The following is a 20,956-nucleotide window of genomic DNA, read 5'->3' as shown; positions in this document are numbered from 1 at the left end:
ACAACAACTTGACCTATGGCATGGCCGCATCAGTGAGGGAACTGCGACATGTTCCCCAGCCTTGCAGACTTTATCACTGATGCACGTCACACGACTTCTCCTCTCTATTTCAATCAGCGTCTGAGGACCTGTCAGCAATGAGAGAACAGCCACTGACCAAGCAGGAGTGAGAACGGGTCAAATTAATTTCCTTGTTTCTGTTATGAAGACGATCGTGTGTGTGTGACTCGAACATCTCACATTTACCAACAAAACGTACAGCGAAAGACCGCGCAAAACATTTCAGACTCTACTGCAAACGTGTGTACATTTTAACATCAATGTACGCTGTAACGATTTTTCATTATAGTCACTGAAGCCGCTGCTGTTTCAGTACTGTCTGCTCTCTGCAGCGGGCGGGGCTGCTGCTCCATTTCCCCGGCGACTGACGCGCGCGCGCGCGCACACACACACACACACACACACACACACACACACACAATCACACACGGTGGATGCAGGAAAAAACGCAGATGAGCTAAATTGAGGACCGCTATGCTCGTTATTGTAAGTGCAATGATAAGTTAAAGTCCAATAAGTACTTTATCAAACTGTGTGTGTGTGTGTGTGTGTGTGTGTGTTCATATTTGATTCATTCAATGAATTATAATTTTTTTGTCTTAAATCCACCAGCCATTTTCCTATTATACCAACATTTGCAGCATCCAGAGCCTTTTAAGATTCCCTAGGAAATCTCAGCCCAGAGTAATTAATTAATAGTAATAATTATTATTCTCCCCAAAACAAGTTTCCTTTTTATTTTTAAAGAACTATAAAAAAAAAAATTCACTGTCTTCTGCAACTTAATTGCAACACACATACAAAAGACACCACATCTTCTATCGCAATTTTTAACAAAAGCTCCTGCTCCCGTGAAATCAGGCATTTTGGGCCGCAACAATCTCAAAAAAAGGCAGTGAAATTCTGGAGGGACTGCCCTTGTGTGTTTTTTCATGTGTTATGGTCAACATTCACCAGTGTTTTTTTGTTGCTGTGGTGCGCATAGGCTACTCCTGATTTTGTCAGTCATCCAATCTCTTATATGCTGTGTCTCTATGATCCTGTCCTGTCCTATTCATGGTAGCCTACTCGGGGACATTGCGCCGTCATCATGTGCTGTAGTGGGGGGGCCCGCCTTGATAATCCTGCATAGGGGCCCGGAGTTGGCTAGTTACGCCCTGACCTCCTGCCCTCTTTCGTCATTCTGGGCAGCATTGATGCCGGAATGCAGGAATACTCTCAACTCTGTGACGTCACCTTGAAGATTCTTCTCCCTTTCACGTTGGCATATTTGTGTGAGGCAGGATTCTCAGAAATGACTGCACTCAAAACGAAATACCGCAATCGTGCACAAATCGAGGATGATTTGAGGCTACGTTTATTAGACATTTCGCCAAGAAATTGGAGGGGGGGCAACTGCAATGAACCAGCTTTGGGGGGGCCCAGCTTGCAAAAGGTTGACAACCCCTGTTATAAACAATTTAATTCTGTTACAACATTACGGAATGCATGCTTCTCGCGATTCATGTATTTGGTTTGGTTGTAATGGTTGTAGGCATAGACAGTATATGGGTTGTAGGCTACATGATCCCACAATGCTCCACTTCATGAAGCAGGACTTCCGGCATATGACGTGTCTGCAGAAGCGGATGCTGGTGGCTACCCAGTGTGGATGTCAGATGCAGTCTTAAAACTGCGAAGAGGAGCAAGTTACCGTCTAAATTTTGGGTGAAGATTGGCCGGTGTGACGATGTTGCGGTGGCTGCTTGGGGCTGTGCTGCTGGCTCGAGCGGCCGGATTCTACCTACCGGGTCTGGCACCCGTGAGCTTTTGTGAGCCTGGAAAAGACCAAGTTCCGGACTGCAAGGTAAACAAAACATGTCACAGATCACTGTGTAGCTGCCAGATGTTATAGCAAAATAACTGAATAAATCAATATTGACTGCTCCCACTTAACAAATAGACAAGAGGTATTGGAATGCAAATGCTTGGTTAGCTAACGTTAGTTCTTTATAAACAGCTATAACGTTAATGTATGTGTCAGCTAACGTTAGCCAAAACAAACAACAAAGCTAACGTATAACGTTACTATGTTAGCTATTAGGTTAGCGAGGTACCTCAAAGTCACTTCGTTCGCTGGACATCAAACTAATAACAGATTGTCAGATTTTATAACGTATTTCAAAACTAGTCATACTCTCTGTAGTGCTGATACCGATTTGAACTGACTAACATTAAATGATTGAAGAATAATTACTTTATATTCTCATCCTACCCATTTTATTTTATTTTATTTTATGGCTATTGGCTACTTAAACATATTCGTAAACTCATGTACACTACAAATTGAGTATTGTGAATATTGTGAGGTGTTGGTTCTTGGTATTGAAATTTTTAATGCCATGTAAAATCCTCTACAGTTTTTAGTGACAGACTGCACTGGTATTGCAACTAGTTGTGCCATATTTGACTACATGTGGTACCGGCTTCTAGCTTTTTCAAAAGCTTTTACAAAGCACAACTTTTCATATAAAAAGATTGAGTAAAAACCATTCAGACTGATTAGAAAACACATTCAGAACTTTTTTGCTAGAAAGGAACCTAGAAACCTAAGTCTCTAATCCACATAGCACAATCCTTGAGTATTAGGCATTCATTAGGCATTCACATGTTTATTCTGCTTGAATCCACAACCTCAGACACCAAGGGCAAGTCATGATAACTGGCAAGTTAGAAACCATAGATGGCTTCACAGTTCACACTATGACTGAGGCAATCACCAGGGTTGCTTGTAAAGACAGATTTATAACTAGTGTCAACAATTCATGTATCAAGACAAAATTCTGAGAATTTGTGTACTCCATCTAAACAACATAGATATGACAAAACTGATGTTTAAAAATGCTCTATTTCCATTGAATGCAATAGCTTACTAGCCTGACAAGCCAGACCCACATCAAGATGTTGGGTCTGGTAACTCACCATCGACAGGGCTCAATCCGAGGGCCGGGATAAACGTTTGTCTTTCAAATTCTCTCTGCATGCAATAGGATAGCGCTACAACCAAGCAGAGCAACAATGAAGGTAGCAGAGCTAGTTGATAGATTTTGCCATATCCGGTCGGCAAAACGGTGAACACATCTTCCTTTTTTTAAGAATGACTTCAGTGCCGCTCTTTGTTCTTTTCTCAAAGAAAAGCTTAACTCCCAAGTTTTCCAGAGTCGCGGCCGAAGCCTTTTCGAAAAGCCACTGTTCCCAGCAGCAGCAGCAGCCATAACCCTGCCCACCGACTCAATACACAATGTGATTGGCCCGGCCAGAGTTGGGTTTTTCCAGCTCGCAAGCCAACGGAGAGTTGCTAGACCCCCAGAAATTACATTTGCTGCCGCTAGGGTGCGTCTAGATTTCTAGGCTAATTGCTTACATCAGGATAGAATTCAAAATATTGCCAAAAATGATTTTGTAATTTACCACACAAGATCCAAATTTTGTCATTTATTTTCATAAACATTGGAGATTTATTTTGCGAGAATTTGCAGTAGTTGTTTACAGTACTGTTTGCAGTAAAAATAAATTTTTGGCTGGATTGTTTGTGGAGGACAGTCTGAAGATGCAGTGGGGCAATGTGTATATATACTGTACTAACAATAATTAAGCAAAATCTGTTGTAGGAGGTTTTATAGTTTTTTGAGAAAAACAGAGTAATTCCTCACAGTAAAACATTTGTGCTCAGTTGGGCCTACAATTTGGTGAAAGTTGCAAAGTGCTACCATGTACGACTGATTTGTTATACATTTAAAAAAAATTAAACTAGATGGTTGCTGAAGCACCACCATCATTAGCGCAACAAGCGGGTTGGGGAAGTTTAGCATAGAAAATATATTGTATTTATTCCCTTGGACTTTTTCATGATTTATTTATTCACCCAAATTACAAAAAAAGCAGCAAACAAATGTCCTTACTTAGCCAGAATATCCAGAACATTGTTTTTGGAAAAGACACACTGCTGTTGAGTTTAAAAAAAATGTCGACACAATGTAGTCACGACAAGGTGTAATAGCCAAACAAGAATCAATATCTAACAATATGAAAATTAAAGCCTGATAGGAGCATGCCTAATATGTGTCTGTCTGCTTTGTTTTATTCTAGTCGACCATTGAGCTGTTTGTGAACAGGTTGGATTCAGTGGAGTCTGTTCTGCCTTATGAATATACTGCGTAAGTGTGTAACACTGTAATTGTGTAATTGTGATTTCCCCCAAAAAAATTGTTTTAGATTTAAACACATCAGTTTTTCATCTTAACTTTGTAATAAATTGGTTATTCTCTGCACTGCACTATTTGTTCTTTTTTAAAAATGGTGTTTGGATTCATACATTCCTACTCATCATATTCAAAGTGTGTCAAATTAAGTTATTTATTCAGTAACAGTTTTTGGAAGGCACCTGCTGTGGCATCAGAACATCAGAACTTTTGAAAACATTTCAACATGATTAAAAGTTTTAGCCCATGGATAACGATGCATCAGCATTTCTCTTATTTCATTCAAGTCGGGTCTAATTTCAGACAGAATTCAGGGAGTTTTAACAGTGTATCTGTATTAATGTAAGCAGCCTCTCGTTCTCATCTATTTGGATTTCTTTCTATCATCTGGAAACCCTTGGCCCAGTTAACAAGTTACTGAATGCAGTGTTCAATGGGGAATAAAGGTGTTGTGCAGTTTAATGTGTCCTGCCCCAAACTTTTTGAACATTCGCTTCCTGTTTGTGCAGGTTTGACTTCTGCTCAGAGAAAACAATGAAACGTCCATCAGAGAATCTGGGCCAGGTTCTTTTTGGCGAAAGGATTGAACCCTCACCGTACAAGGTAACTCACAAAACTACAGAAATACACACACACACACACACACACACACACACACACACACACACACACACACACACACACACACACACACACACACTCTTTCAGCAACAAACATTAAAACAGAAGCTCCTTTCACACAAGGTTCACTTTTAATTGACCAGGCAAACCAGATCCACAAACCTCATTAAGTATAGTAAGAGTATATGAAAATACATTTCTTGGTGTGATTTTAGACCACAGAATCTGCTGGAAACCTCACATAAACCACATCAAAGTAAAACTGGCAAAGACCACAGCAAAATAAATCAAGACAATAAAGCACTGCATACTTTCTGGGGGAAAGCATACAAAACCAACCTATGCACATTACAAAAGAGAGCAATCAGGATGATTGATGATGGCACAAATCATGTTCAAAGCAAGAAAAAATCTACTTCTGGGAAATTAAAATTTTTTTTTTATTGAAATGCAGGGATAATTTGAGAGAAGAACAAAACTTGTGAAAAATAAAAAACAACTCTTAAAAAGTATGTATATCACTATCTGGGGTGGTGAGTCTTTGGAAGGGTTTGGAGCAGGTGCTAAAACATTTTACAAACATTAAAAGGTTTACAAAGTTGTATAAAAACAATTTACTAAAAGGATATGTGTTCTTAATATGTAATCTTTGTGCTAAGCAGTATATGATATCAGATGTATTTCCTACCACAATTTAGTTGTTTTATGTTATTTAATGCCAGACGTAATTATTCTACTCATTTTTTAAACAATGCAATTATCTGTTTCAGCCACCAGGGTTTTTTAAAGCAAACTCATGGGTCAGACCCACCTGGTAGCGAAGGAGGGCCGAGACTAGCCGGGGATTTCCACCAGATGCGGAACTGCTCCGAAACGGCAGCGGAGTCATTAGGTTTCCATTAAAGTCAGTGTGTGTATTTCCACTGGCTGCATAACGGCTGCGTTCTGACTCTGGCCCAGCTCCGGCGGTCCGCAGCCCTCCGGAGCAGATACGCAGAGCTTCTATTTCTGCCGAACGCCGGAGAGCTCAGATAGTGCGGGACAGGAAGTCGAGCACAGAAACAAAATAAATATCCGGTTAATTTTCAAAATAAAATACACCGTGCTCACGGCGGATCATATTTCCCTGCACTACGCCTTGAAAACACAACACAGAGTCGTTTCCCCTATACTCCTCTGGATGGAAACAAACTGTTGTTGTTTTTTTGGTTCTATTCTACCTGAATTCGCGAGAACTTGTGGGTCCTCGTGACTACAGCTGTCAGTCAGTGCCGCAACAAATCCGGACCTGGTGGGTATTGACAGACGGTGGAGCACGCAGCAGACACGCAGCGGCGCCGGTCCGCGGCCGTTACGCATCTGGTGGAAATCCGGAGTAAGAGCTACATAGAAAAATATGCACCAAACAAGCCACTTTTAAATTTTGCTCTTTCATGAATACGAATGTTGGGTGACTCCCCCACCCTCCCCTCAACAAAGAATAAAAAGACATGACCCTCCCCTCTTTTCCTCCAGTGGTCCATTCCATAAATACCGAACGGTCCCCCAAGCTAGGCTAAACTGTCTGTGCTAATCTTCCTATTTGTCTGGGTTTGAGGTTAGTGTCCCCACAACTGTTGTGGGTGCTTTATGGGGATTCATTAATTCATTCCATCTCTCACATCATTACAAAGGGGCATATTAACACCTGATTGACCCAGACCGAGACCAATGTCTGTGTTATATATTGTTTTTTTTTTTTTTTTACGGGCAAAGAAAAGGTTTTAAATTTGACATTATTGATCCTGCTTTTTATGTCAAATTTAGTTTCTTTATTTTGTTGTAGAGTGTGCACTGTCAATAAATGATGCGTTGTTTATATGAATGATGGCAACAAAAAATAAAACCCAGTTGTTACATTACGTTGTTCCTGTGTGTCAGTTTGAGTTTAAGAAACCTGCAATGTGTCAGAAGGTGTGTACCCAAACCTACGACACCAACAGCCCCCCAGACAAAGCCAAACTGGACTTTCTCAAGAAAGGCATGTTACTCAACTACCAACATCACTGGTATGTATGATTCACTTACATGCTGACCTACTAATATCATAAAGTGAAGGGAAATGTAACCACATGCTTAGAGGCTTGCACATACATCAAAAACACAAACTGTGTGATGTAGAAATTCTGGTCAATCTTCACTTTGATGAATAATAGAACAAAATTGATGAGTTATTACAACACAAAATCTGACTTCAGAGAAGATCTCGGTACAGCATGTATGTATGGACAAAAACTTGACAGCCATGAATAGTTTAACAACTCCAGAGTGTGCTGCTTATGAGCATTATTGTTTATTAGACAAGGTACAAGTTAGAGATGGCCCAATACCATTTTTTGCTTACAGATTCCGATACCTGAACTTGCTTATCGGCCGATACCGAGTACCGATCCGATACCAGTGTGTCATATATTTATTATGTTTTAACAACTGTATACTACTATCCCCGTATGGATGTGATATGATTTATATCTTTGTTGTCTGTCTGGCTCAGGTTAAACTCTTTCTAAAACACAAACAATGAACGACACAGAACTTTCTGTTTTATAATCCATTTTGGAAAAAGAAAATAAATAAACTTTAATTTTAATTTAACGTAGATTTTCTTTAGGGCTTTATTACGTGGTATCGGATCGGTACATAAACTCCAGTACTTCCCGTTACAGATACCAGTGTTTTAGGCAGTATCGGAGCCATCTCTAGTATCGGACCTAGTATAAATACAGTAAATGATAGCAAATTTATGAGTGTTCATCTGATTGATGTCCGTGTTTTCTATCATCCACCAGTCAGTCTGTGGCCGGCGGCGTGCAAACGCCCGCGTTCGGTACTGTTGTCAGTGTACACTGTATACTGTTAGTAAGCATCACAGGCTTTGTGTGTGTGTGTGTGTGTGTGTGTGTAGGATTGTGGATAATATGCCAGTCACCTGGTGCTATGATGTTGAAGATGGACAGAAGTTCTGTAATCCTGGTTTCCCTATTGGCTGTTACGTGACAGAAGCAGGTCGCCCCAAAGATGCCTGCGTGGTTAATGTGAGTGGGTCACGCACGGACATACACACCCCCTTTAATACTATAAGTCACATTTTCATCAATCAAACATCTATGCAATAGGCCAGCAATTCATTAGATCCAAGTCTATAAAAAATATAAAATAAAAAATGATGATGATAATAATAATGTATACTCTTTATTGATCCCCAGTGGGAAATTTACAATTTAGACAGGGAGCTCTGATACATAAAATCAGTGAGATGTTGACTAGGGATGCCACAATCAATGTATGAGGACTATGGTTAACAGCTCCTCAGATCTCTGCAGGGTAAATCCAGACAGCTAGCCAGACTATCTGTCCAATCTGAGTTTTCTCTAGTATAACTAAAACAACCTTTGAACGTATACGTTCCTTCCCGAGGCTATTTTGCATGAGGAGCTTAGCCCATGACGATTGTGATTGGTTTTAAAGAAATGCCAATAAACCAGAGCACGTTTTTCTCCCATGCTAGAATAGCCAGACCCTCCTCTGCAGCGCTGTGGAGAAAGGCGCCTTTATCTGGGAACATTTTGGCTTCACTTTTATACAGTGGGAGGAAGTGGAGACACGTCTTCCATCTTTTTTTACAGTCTATGCTGTAGACAGGTAAAACACTCTCAATGTGGTATGAAGCCTTGCAGAGGACGGATGAAAACCCAGTCGAAACTCGACACCACTGCACCCTAGTGTTAATAATACTATGCTTGTATTTTACATATTAGAGTTTTTTTTTTTTATATGATGAACATGGGAGCTGATACAACGGTAGTCAGTGTATGCCCAAACACAGCGTAACACGACTACCGCAGCAAGCAAGTTTTAAGGCCCCTATGCATATGATTTTTATGGAAGTATAGCATCTTTCAGACTATTTTTTTATTTTTATTTTTTTAAACATGCCAATCCTGATGAAATTCATAATCTGTGGGTAAGATTTGATAGGGGGTAGAAACACGGTGAGCGGCATGCATCACTGTCAGCCGCTTTGCCTTTTTTGATACTAGCACTTGTCTCAGTCGCCAAAGTCAGAATGGTTTATATCCTACACATAGATGTCACTGTATAACACATTATTACTTTATATATCTATGCTTTAAACCTTTGTGTCTTGGTTTTGTTTTCCAGTCTAACTTTAATGAAAAGGATGCTTTTTACATCTTTAACCATGTGGACATCACCATCCATTACCACATCGTTGAGCATGAACAACTGGGAGCACGATTGGTTGCTGCCAAGATTGAACCCAAAAGGTAATGAATGGCAGTTTTAGCTGATATGAATCTGATTTGGAGCTGTCCTATGTTACCGCTTTATGTATAATTTATAATTCATCCACCTGCCATACATTCCTGTCATACTGGTCATCTCCCCCCCTTTATATATTGCATATATTGTTATGCACTGGTTATATTGTTTCATTTTTCTGAAACTCATACTGGTCATATTGTTTAATTGTTTAACTGTTTCATTTTTTTAATATGCATTTATATATAATTTTTTTTTAAATGTACTGCACTTTCTAATGTGTATGATGTGTATGTGACAAAAATAAATCTTGATTTAATTTGATCTAGCCCAGTGTTTCTCAACGGGGGTGGTACCACCCCCCAGGGGGCGTTCAGAAGATGATGTTGGAAGCAATATTTTGGAAAGGGGGGCGTTGAGGTGCCCTTGGGGGGCGTTTGTTTGAAAGCTAGTTTAAACAAAAGATTCACAATAACAATACATGTTTACACTTCAACTACGAAAGAATAAGTAGTCTGCAACATTAAAAGCTGCCAGTTTACAGCACTGCGACTGCACGAGACGGGTATCCTAACTTTTCTGTGCTTCTGTCAACTTTGTTTGGCGCGTCTCCGTGCAGCCTTCATGGAAACGGGACGTCAGAGCATTTTTTTAAGAAAAAAAAAGCAATTTCTGATTGGCTACTGTTAGTGTTTGTTATAATAATAATAAGCATAATACATTTTATTTAAAGCGCATTTCATGACACCCAAGGTCACTTCACAAACAACAAAGGACATTCAAATTATAGTCATCTTACTTAAAGGTGCTGAGGTTCACACCATGCAGCAGGCCTTTTGATAATACCTAATTATAGTTTGAATGTTACATATCTAGTCGATTGGCTGCTGTTATTTAATTTGAATGTGAAATGGTTGCATTTTTAAAAAAAACCTGTAAATATATATAATTTCTATTCACATGGCTTTTTGATACCTGGTAAACTAATACATGTATTGTTTGTTCGTCAGTGATTTGATTTTTTGATAACCATAGTAACAACAATAATAGGCCTATATTAGGGCGTAATCATTAATATTCGGGGCAATTAGCCTACATAATATTTATATATTAAGGTTGAGAACCACTGATCTAGCCAGTTTTTTATCTTAGTTTGTCGTTTGGTTAAAGCTTTAGTGAGTAACTTTTTGATATTAATGAGCGTTACATTCAAGCCATTGCCAAATGTTGCTACAAAGCTAATTAAGACTATCAGCTCCACAGCTGTAGCCAGCTGTAGAACTTTTTATGGACACTAAAAGAGCTCTGATGCTGTCCACAGACTAGTTGAATAGTGTGGTGTTAATTAGTGTTCTTGTAGGTTCTGCCTGTATTGTAATTAGATCTCAATATGCAAATTAGATAACTGGTGGACTTTGCTACTTTGATCTATTTTCTTTTGTCTCTCTTTCTCTGTCCAGCTATGAAAACCCTAACGATAGCCCTGATTGTACTGGAGGGCCAAAGTTCCTGAAAAACAAACAAACAGGAGTGTTCAACATCCCATACACCTACTCTATCAACTTTGTGGTTAGTACAATACTATCGTCCTGGTGTGTTTAATGCTGTCCATGTTTTTGTCATGTGCTCTGCCTTGTTTCAACTTTCTTCTCTGTAGCGGGGCACCAAAATTTGTAGCGTAATTACAATAATTGGTACGAAAGATGAAGTAGAGTGAACGCACTCAACTTCAGGCTATCAGAAATATTCAGTATTTCCCCAAGAAAATGTTACGGTTTTACACACACACACACACACACACACACACACACACACACCACACCCACACCCACAGGCCTGAACGATTATAGGAGGAAACTGCAGCTGCACTTAGCTGTCAGCAATTTTGGTGCCAAGAATGAGTGCGTCTCCTCTCCGCTTGCTCAGAACAGGCCAACAGTTCTGTGCAATGGGCTCCTCCCACTGTGGTGCATCAAGCCATAAAGATATCAAACCAGTGCAGTCAAGGGAATAACCTCAGTGCGTCTTAGATAATTACCAGGTCACCGGTGTAAAGCTGCATGTCATGCCCGGCACCAACACCGAAATAAAGCCCTAATGCAGTCATTAAGTCAGTGGAGGTTTAATGTCAGAATGTAACTATTAAAAACTTTCAGCAGACCATATGTAGGTGTGTGTGATTGTGTGTATTTGATAATGGAATGTAACTGCAAAACTGTGTGTGTGTGTGTGTGTGTGTGTGTGTGTGTGTGTGTGTGTGTGTGTGTGTGTGTGTGTGTGTGTGTGTGTGTGTGTGTGTGTGTGTGTGTGTGTGTGTGTGTGTGTAGGAAGACAAGAATATTCGTTGGGCGTCTAGATGGGACTACATCCTGGAGTCAATGCCTCACACCAACATCCAGTGGTTCAGGTAAGGCACACACATTAGTTAGATTAGTATTGATTTTTTTACTATTCGAATTAAATGCCCTAATAAAGTTAGCTGACCCCTTGTCTCTAGGCAAAGAGATAATCCACATCAAATACAACAACAGCGATAACTGATTTGGCTTTGCTGTCTTTTATCCACAGCATAATGAACTCTTTGGTGATTGTGTTGTTCCTGTCTGGAATGGTAGCCATGATCATGCTGAGGACTCTGCATAAAGATATCGCCAGATACAATCAGATGGACTCAGTGGTATGTAGGCGTGGGACGGAATTCTTTTGTCCTGATTAGATTCTCTCATGATACATGGGTGCAACTCACTCTTGTATTGCGATTTTCATTTATTGCGTTTCTAGATACTGCGATTTAATGGTATTGAGTATTGCGATTTTCCTTTGCTTCTTTAACAAAACAAAAGTTGAATAATATACTTCTAGAGACGATATATAATTTCGAGACATTTCTAAAAACTAATTCTTTTCTAAGAAGAATTCCCATCACCAGTCAGTCAGTCTGACATTTGTTTCATTTGTAAAGAAGTATGTATTTTCTGCTTTCGGTCTGGGAAAAAAAATTCTAGGAAAAATAATCAATTTTAAAAATCGTCTAAAAAAAAATCATGATGCATACGATTTTCGATTTGAGGTTCTCATCATATCTGCTCATCCATCTTGTTTTCCAGGAGGATGCTCAGGAGGAGTTTGGGTGGAAGTTGGTCCATGGAGATGTTTTCCGTCCTCCCAGGAAGGGCATGCTGCTGTCTGTTTTCCTCGGCTCTGGAACCCAGATCTTCATTATGACCTTTGTTACCCTTTGTATGTCTTTTTTTTTTTTTTAATCTTTATCTTCAACAAACTAGTACTGCCTGATAGACAGTGCCTGAAAGGTTTGTTGCTTCATTACTTGCTGTAGACATGCCATTAGCTTTCCTCTTCTTCTGTCCACTCTTTATTTCTGACACTTGATAATTAATGCTCCCTGACTCTTTGGCTTGCCCAATTAAGTAAAAAAAAAAAAGTTTAAAATTCAAAACATGCAACTTTTTGTGGCATCAAATAATTCCGAAATATTTTTTATTTATGCTTTGAAAAATGTTACATTGCACAGATATCTTATTTACCTCCCTGCCTCTCTTTAGAACAACTCAGGAAACACTTAATGTTGCTCTCTGAACAATAACAGATTTTGAACATTATTTGTATTAGTTATTATTATTATTATTATTATTAGCCATTAGCTTATCCCAAGTATAACGGTATCCGTATACATATATCTGCTGAGGACTATTAAGAAATGTCAGTAAAGTCCTATTCGCACGGAATTAGTATAATCTTGGGACCTCACGTGATTTAGAAATTACCCCCCCATGTCTGAGTTTCATGTGGCGTATTCGCACGGGAGAAGCGAAGCCCACTTTTACTCAAATTTACTCTTACTCATTTAGAAACAGTGTCTCCATTATGACATTTGTCCACCAGAGAGCACTGACATATCTATTTTTACACTGAAAAATGTCCCGCTCAATACATATCTTGGGCACAGTTCTTTAATGTCTAGATTTATGAGATTCTTTTTGAAAATGTCAAGTGTTTCTGCTGAAAAAAACAGTGGCCCGGATGTGCAAAACGCAATGAGTCACCAATATACTAGGCTTGCATTGCCAGACCTATCCCCACAGCACTGTAGAGTAAGGTCTGGCTACAGGTGTGGGCGACGCTCACCTCTGGATGCAGCGATGGTGGCTCTGCAGAATAATCTTGGGAAAGAACTTGTTTTGGTGGAACATTTGCACCCCGCAAAAGAAAACGCCACATACAATATTAAATAAAGTTTACTGTTCACACAATACAGTAATGTAAGCTATTTAAATTAGTTGGATACATTGTTAAACGTAATTTGCTTTTACCAGTGTATCGCTGTGTACTTCTTCCACAACAATCCCACCAATCAGTCTCAAAACGTTAAATAGTAAATGCCTCAAACATATTCTTTGTAAATCTTTACAATCATTCCCCGAAAGAACCAAGCAGTCCTGCCTTGTTGAACAATCCAAATTTTCTTCTAAACTTGCCATCGAAGTTTGTTGTTTCCCGAAGAGAAGAAGGGGTCGGACATCCATGTGCCGGATGTCAGGCAATTATCCTAGAAAGGTTGTTCTGTTGATCCAAACTACCAAGATACCAAACTGACGCAGGCGAGGAAAATAACAGTCCACCACCGGTGTGACATTGCGTTTTTTGCCGTATACCAACACGACAATGCCCAACATTTCACAAACCTAAAAAACACAGCAACATTTTAAGAAACGTGACTGCGCCGACTGGCTGTGTTAATATTATGGACTAATGATTCAACCATGCTATACCGATCCAACTTTGGTCTATGGGAAAAAGGAATAGGGCTTTACTTCAGGAACCAATACAGGGTTCTGTCCAGTCATGAAGAATGTTGTCCCTACATTTTCCATTTTGTAAAATGTGTTTTCTATTTTGTTGTGTTTTGTCAGATGTTGTTGTGTTCTGTCCTTCAGGGCCATACAAATCCAATATAAGCCAGTATTTTAAACTCAAATATAAATATTGTTATTAGCCTAACAAAAGTCCAGTATCAGTGGAGCTCTATAACTGCCTTACTTATCCTAACTTCAAATGTGTAACATGTAATAATGAAAACCCCCTCTCTCCAGTCTTTGCCTGTCTTGGGTTCCTCTCTCCGGCGAACCGTGGGGCTCTGATGACATGTGCTGTTGTTCTCTGGGTTCTTCTGGGAACTCCTGCTGGATATGTGGCTGCTCGCCTCTACAAATGTAAGTGGGAAAGGAAACAGGGAGGTGTTTTATGTTGAAGGAAAAAAGAATATTGAGAACAAATATTCCAGGTAGGGCTACAGCTACTGATTATTTTCATAATCCAGCTAATTTGATTTCTATAAATCCTTTTTTTTTCTATGTCTTTGTTTGGTTAATTGTCAGCTTTTGGAGGAGAGAAGTGGAAGACCAACGTTCTGCTGACAGCTTTCCTCTGCCCTGGGTAAGTACTGTTACGGATCGCTCAAACACTGAACATAATAATGGACACAACACCAGGATAGAAGTTTACTGCAGGACAAAGACACAACCACTTGATCTCGCTCTCTCACTGAATAACTTCTCATCTAACATTCTTTCAGGGTGGTATTTGCAGATTTCTTTGTGATGAACTTGATCCTGTGGGGTGAAGGGTCTTCAGCAGCCATGCCATTTGGGACTCTGGTAGCCATATTGGCTCTTTGGTTCTGTATCTCAGTGCCACTTACCTTTATAGGAGCATACTTTGGCTTCAAGAAGACAGTAAGTAAATGTAAACATTGGTATACATTTCATGCCAGTTTGCAAAAAAGAATGTGCTGTCACAATGTTGTCAGTTCAGTTACAGTAAGTAGCCCTGAAGTAAAAAAATAACCAAATGTGAAAAAGAATACAATACTACAGCATTACTAATTAAGTTGCTGGAAGTATCTGTAGCTTGGTCAAACATTGTCTGTGTTGTTATGTTCTGTCATTATGAAGATTTAATTTTCCCTCCGCTCTAAGCTAATGTGAGTAAACCAACAAGAATGTGAAGACGTATACTGTGGTTCAAAATCTGATGTATGTGATTTTTAAATTGTTTTCTGAGTGACTATTTCAGGGTGTACCTGTCTGAATGTTTGATTCTCTCTCTCTCTTTCTCTGCTGTGACTGAATGTTTAAGGGTATTGAGCACCCAGTGCGGACCAATCAGATTCCTCGTCAAGTCCCAGAGCAGTCATTCTACACAAAGCCTTTCCCTGGTATCATCATGGGAGGAATTCTGCCCTTTGGATGTATATTTATTCAGCTGTTCTTCATTTTAAACTCCATCTGGTGAGAATAAAGAAAAAATAATTATTCATAGAAAGCCAGAATCCTTCTTGCAACCTCCGTCTTTGCTACTACATTTAAGTATGGAAAGCTAAGAACAGAGCTGTGGGGAGTTAGTTCATTTCCCAGCTGTCGCGTTTAACTGCTGGGGGCTGGCTGAATTAGGGATCATCAATGTATTACTGTTTAAAGAACACAAAACCAGTGTTTTTACAATATCTTCATGCTGACTTGCACATATTAGTAAAAACATATGATAAAAAAATTATACAAATTAGTCTCAAGTAGCTTAACCATTTTGTAATTACCAATGTGTAGTTAATTTATTTTACATAAATATTTTAATAGAAAATAATGAAAATGCTTTCAATAACTTCCATGTAATGTGACGCAGTGGCTCAAATGAAATACCAAAATGTATCACTACACAGGACACACCTGTTCACATGGGATTTTAGTGCTTGATGTATTTTTCCAGTAGTAGTTTTACTGTACATTACTGTAGTTTCAGCCAGATCTGGTGCAGGTAAAAAAAACTTTGGCGCATGTAATTTTGAAAGTTACATGCACACAGTGCATGCACATAGAAAAAAATCATTTTGAGCTGTGCATATTGGAGTCAAAGGTTTTTAAAGCCACTAGAAATCCATTTTCACCACATTTTTAGGTATTTATATGTTATATAAATCATGCTATGAATAATATATGAACAAAATTATCTAATTACCTACAGTTTGGTAAGTTCAGTGTTACTGAAGTGGAAGTTTCTGGCTCAGAGTCTGAGAAGAAAACCTTTTGAAGATAGGGATTAAAAAATTCCCACATTTTGAAGACCCTACAATAGGATAAAATATTTTAACTAACAGATATCCCTATGAAACTTGCCCAGTTGATTACTTACATTAATGTAAGTAATCAACAATTATTTCTGAATCTCTTAAGTTTTCTGAAATTTTTGTTTAAATAATAAATGTTGCAAATGGGGAATTATCTAATGCAAACTTTTGAGGAATTTAGGAGAAATCTACAGGTGCAAATAGACAAAGTTTAGTAAAATAAACACCTAAATGTGTATGTTTTTTCCCCACTAGTCTGAAAGAAGAAATGTTATAGAACACAATAGCCCAAAACCTCAAAATTGAAAAATGATGGGTAATCCTTTACTTGAAGGTATCTACATAAGAGACACTGTCATGAACACATGACACTGTCATGACACTGTCATGACACATGAACCCTAACCATAACCATAACTTGTCATGACAAAAACCGAATGACACTTACTAAAAGAAGCATTATGTCATAATTGTTTATGACTTGTTTATAATGTTTATGACACGTTCATGACAGTGTCATGTCACTCTTATGACATACCTTCAAGTAAATTGTAACCAAATGATGTTTAGCCTGTAAGTGTCTCCCCTTAAGGACATATCTCTGCCTGTCATCCAGGTCCCATCAGATGTACTACATGTTTGGCTTCCTTTTCCTTGTCTTCATTATCCTGGTCATCACCTGCTCTGAGGCCACCATCCTGCTCTGCTACTTCCACTTATGTGCTGAGGTAAACAACATGGTCAATGCAATACTGACAATCATCTTTATGTTTCAGGGATGATATTAACACTGGCATTTTTGTATTGAAGCCATTAGCATTAGCTATTAATTTTAGATTTGTCCAGTTTAATGCATAAAAATACTGTTACTGGTGATTAGATCATTGTGGCAGGAAATAATTGTTGCCAATAAGTTTGCAGGTGTCCAACAGCCTGATCATGGACGGCAAATGCAATGGAGGGTAATTCTGAAAACCACTAGGAATTAACTAGAATGTTATTAGGGAAAAACACAATTTATTTAGAATATATGCAATTTGCAGATTATCTATATCGTGTTTTATTTCACTGATTAAAGTTAAAGGGTTTTTTCTTCAATCTAGGTGCCATTTCAGAGAGAGAGAGAGAGAGACACAGAGACAGAGAGAGACAGAGAACACAAAAAACACAAAACCATGGATGTATTGTAGCCTATTGCTCGCATGAAACATTGAGCAGCTGCAGCGTCTCTCTCGCTCTCTCCCCCTCACTTGCTTATCAGTATACTTTATCCATAGATTATAGCCTGTTCTGGCTCAAATGAATATGGGCGGCCATCCAGTTAGAACGACTTCATCCACATTGTCGAAATCATGTAAATATTGAGCCAGTACATTGAAAACCGCTATCTTCAGACAAAAAGTCGCATCCTAAGATGGATAATATTGTCAGACACTTTTAGTAACAAGCTGAGCCTGTAAGTAGCACAAAAAAAAATCACTGTTATTGGACAAAAAGCAAGGCTCCACAATTTCCCCATTATGTTACATTGCAGCTCGGTTCGCGCCAGCTCGTCATTGCGATCTCGCTCAATACTGGACCAAATTCAAAGCTTTTTGGTCACATCAGTCTATTAGACACAAATGCATGGGGAAATGTTGGAAATGTTGTCCCAGGTTGGAAAAAAAACGGTAGTTACCCTTTAATTAATTAAAAAGCGTACGCTACAGCTCTGTAAGCAAAACTTGCAATCAAACGTTTAGCATGTTAAAACTTGTTTTTATTTATTAATTTTTTTGACTGCATATTATGTTTAAAGTTTCAGTTTTATTTAATAATTGCTTAAAGCAACTTGTGTGTTGGAGTTTATCAATCCAAAATGTTAATTTTGACCAGAAGATTTTCATTTTTACGGTAAATGCATATCGGTTCCAAATATCGTTTTTTTTAAATTAAATACTAATTATTGGTATCGGCCCTGAAAAACTATATCGGTCGACCCCTAATTTAGAGTCTAAAGAAGCTAATTTACTCATTTAAAATGCAGAATTTATCTGCGGTTACAGTTTGATTTTATTCAATTGATTTGACATTCGTTTTTTGACATTTGACAGGTCTAAAGATTCATATTGCAGTACAACTTTAATTTTTGTCCCAATAAATTACATTATCCAGGAACTGATCTAAAAGTAAACTTTATTTTTTGAATGCAACCGAAATCGCAAATTCTAAAATTTCTGTATATGGTCGTGTTTAGAACTTAACCCCAATCCCTTTAGGCCTAGGAGCAGGAGATTGTGACATGAGGTGTGAGGTTGATGGTCGACAAACCAAAGGATGCCTTGGCATGTTTGCATTAGTTTAAATTAGATTTTGTTCTGACTTCTGTGTTCCTGTGATTTATTTAACACTCCCCCACCACTGACACTGTTCATGGCTCTGTATGACAGGGGCCTCTCGCATTTTTAACCCTTCAGTTAGAGTGTGTGTCTTCCCTTACATCTCCACTTTGGCTGTTTGTCCTCTTCACAGGACTACCATTGGCAGTGGCGTTCCTTCCTGACCAGCGGCTTCACTGCAGTCTATTTCCTGGTCTATGCCGTTCATTACTTCTTCTCTAAGCTGCAAATCACTGGACTGGCCAGCACCATCCTGTACTTTGGATACACCATGATCATGGCTCTCATCTTTTTCTTATTCACAGGTAGGTACATAAAAAACAAAGATGGGAAGGATGAGGGTTGAAGTGTTTTTCCATTTTGAATTTTCATGGCTGGTTAAAAGGAAAGATCTCCGTTTAGAGGGTGGAAAATCTCGCAGTGGAAGGAGGTATTTTTTATGGCTATTATTTATTATAAAACGCTACGTTACATCACTACCAGCAAACTTCACAGAGAACATTAACGAAAAACAGCATCACCAATCTGTTTATTTGAATATTCTCTGGTCTAGCTCCGCTAAAAACACAATACGGATCCGCCAGTTAGCATTTTGTTCACTACTGAGTATATTGATCTGTTCAACTGACTTTAGCATTTTAGAGAACACGCTCGACTGTCCTGCTGTTACAGACATGAACTAACCAAAGGAGGTTGCCTTGTCAGTAGTCTCATGGCAGTGCGTCGCTGCAGAATGAATACACACTTATTTTTCTTATTTTTTTGGCATTAAAAAAATTATTTTCCTGGCCTGGCGGGGGTTCCCACAGGCCTGTACAGGGAAACAGTGGTCCTTTTACCATTCCACAATGATGGAGTTTTATTAAACGGAACCATTTGCGTGCTTGGCTTAATAAAAAGAAAATACAAGTGCATTTTTTTGTTGTGTTGAGTACACCTAGTTTTAGCCAATCTAGACAGATTTTATGCATCTGATTCCTGGTCAGCTGAGTTCTAAGAAAAGCTATACTATTAAACAGTAAGTCTTGTAGTGTCCTGAACTTGCAATGTGATAAAGTTACAATGCTTAAAATGAAATAAATGACATACTGGTTGAGGGACAGTGGCCAATGCTTAAGCATTGGCCACTGTCCCTCAACCGCACGTGTATGCAATAATTAATTGATGTGCTATGGGTCAAGAAAAACTTCATATAAATCAAAGGTGTATTTTCTCTGTCCTCAGGTTCAATCGGCTTCTTTGCCTGTTTCTGGTTTGTTACCAAGATCTACAGTGTGGTTAAAGTGGACTGAAGGATCCAAACACGCAGACTATATAAGGCTGGAGGTTGCTTTCTCCCACTAACCTCTGGAACATTCAGCACTGTCAAAATGAACTGAACAATACAATCTGAATCTTCAACTCCTCGTTTCCTCAAGCAGAGAGGACTCTGCCTCAGACAGATGACATTTTTCTTTGTTTGTGTGCCTATGCTGTTTGTGTGTGAGCATGTGTACAGTACACTGGGTTGTAATTTTGAACATACAGTATCTATCTGCTAAATGATTCATAATGCTACAAGCCTGTTCCCAGTATCTGACACAAAGACCCACAGCTGGACTGCCAAAGACTGTGTCAGCTATCATGTCATGCATTTTAGGTTTATTTCATGATCCATGCACTCTGGGTTTGCAGATGTAGTTGAAAATTGTAGTCAGACAAATAAAGCTGCGAGGCTCTGCTTCTTAAAAGCTTCTTTCTCAGACTGGTTGTGTTCAATTATACAGTGGTATGAAATTGCCTTTGTCACCATTTTGTGTGCAACATGTTGCACGTTGTGTCCCAAAATGTGTCTGTGCACATTCCAACACCAAATATGTCAAAATGGGTCAATACAGCTGTTCCAGTCTTAAAGCTCCTCCCAGTGCAGCAGAGAAATGCAGCCTACTTTTGTTTAAATACAGTTTATTTATTTCTCTGAAGTCGGGGGATATGATGAATCCCCTGCTGATGATTTGGGTTCAGCCAACCAGCCTTCAGTTCTGGGATTGACAGATTCTACAATTCTGCATGCCTTGAAAGAGAGCCTGAAATAAAAGCGCTGCAGTTTACCAGCCTTCATGAAGCAGGGCCAGATTAACCTTTTTTCAGAAAAGGATTGTATTTCTGATTAGTAATAAATCCACGTTATTGCCCCAGAAAAGCAACAATTTTAT

General features: G+C 38.9%; 1 protein-coding gene across 1 annotated transcript; it reads left to right on the top strand.

Annotated features, from left to right (window-relative positions):
* The first annotated feature begins 1,492 nt into the window (after nt 1–1,492).
* tm9sf2 (transmembrane 9 superfamily member 2) lies at nt 1,493–20,496 on the top strand. Its single transcript, XM_028604259.1, has 17 exons — nt 1,493–1,906; nt 4,189–4,256; nt 4,811–4,904; nt 6,843–6,970; nt 7,867–7,996; nt 9,123–9,247; nt 10,703–10,811; nt 11,570–11,649; nt 11,811–11,919; nt 12,350–12,482; nt 14,354–14,473; nt 14,639–14,696; nt 14,836–14,995; nt 15,399–15,550; nt 17,000–17,111; nt 18,895–19,066; nt 19,986–20,496. The coding sequence occupies exons 1-17, from the start codon at nt 1,790–1,792 to the stop codon at nt 20,051–20,053; spliced, it is 1,935 nt and encodes a 644-aa protein (XP_028460060.1). The 5' UTR covers nt 1,493–1,789; the 3' UTR covers nt 20,054–20,496.
* The last annotated feature ends 460 nt before the right edge of the window (nt 20,497–20,956 follow it).

The sequence above is a fragment of the Perca flavescens genome, chromosome 17, assembly GCF_004354835.1.
Source record: "Perca flavescens isolate YP-PL-M2 chromosome 17, PFLA_1.0, whole genome shotgun sequence".
Taxonomy (NCBI): Eukaryota; Metazoa; Chordata; class Actinopteri; order Perciformes; family Percidae; genus Perca; species Perca flavescens.
This window is presented reverse-complemented; position numbering and strand designations above follow the sequence as displayed.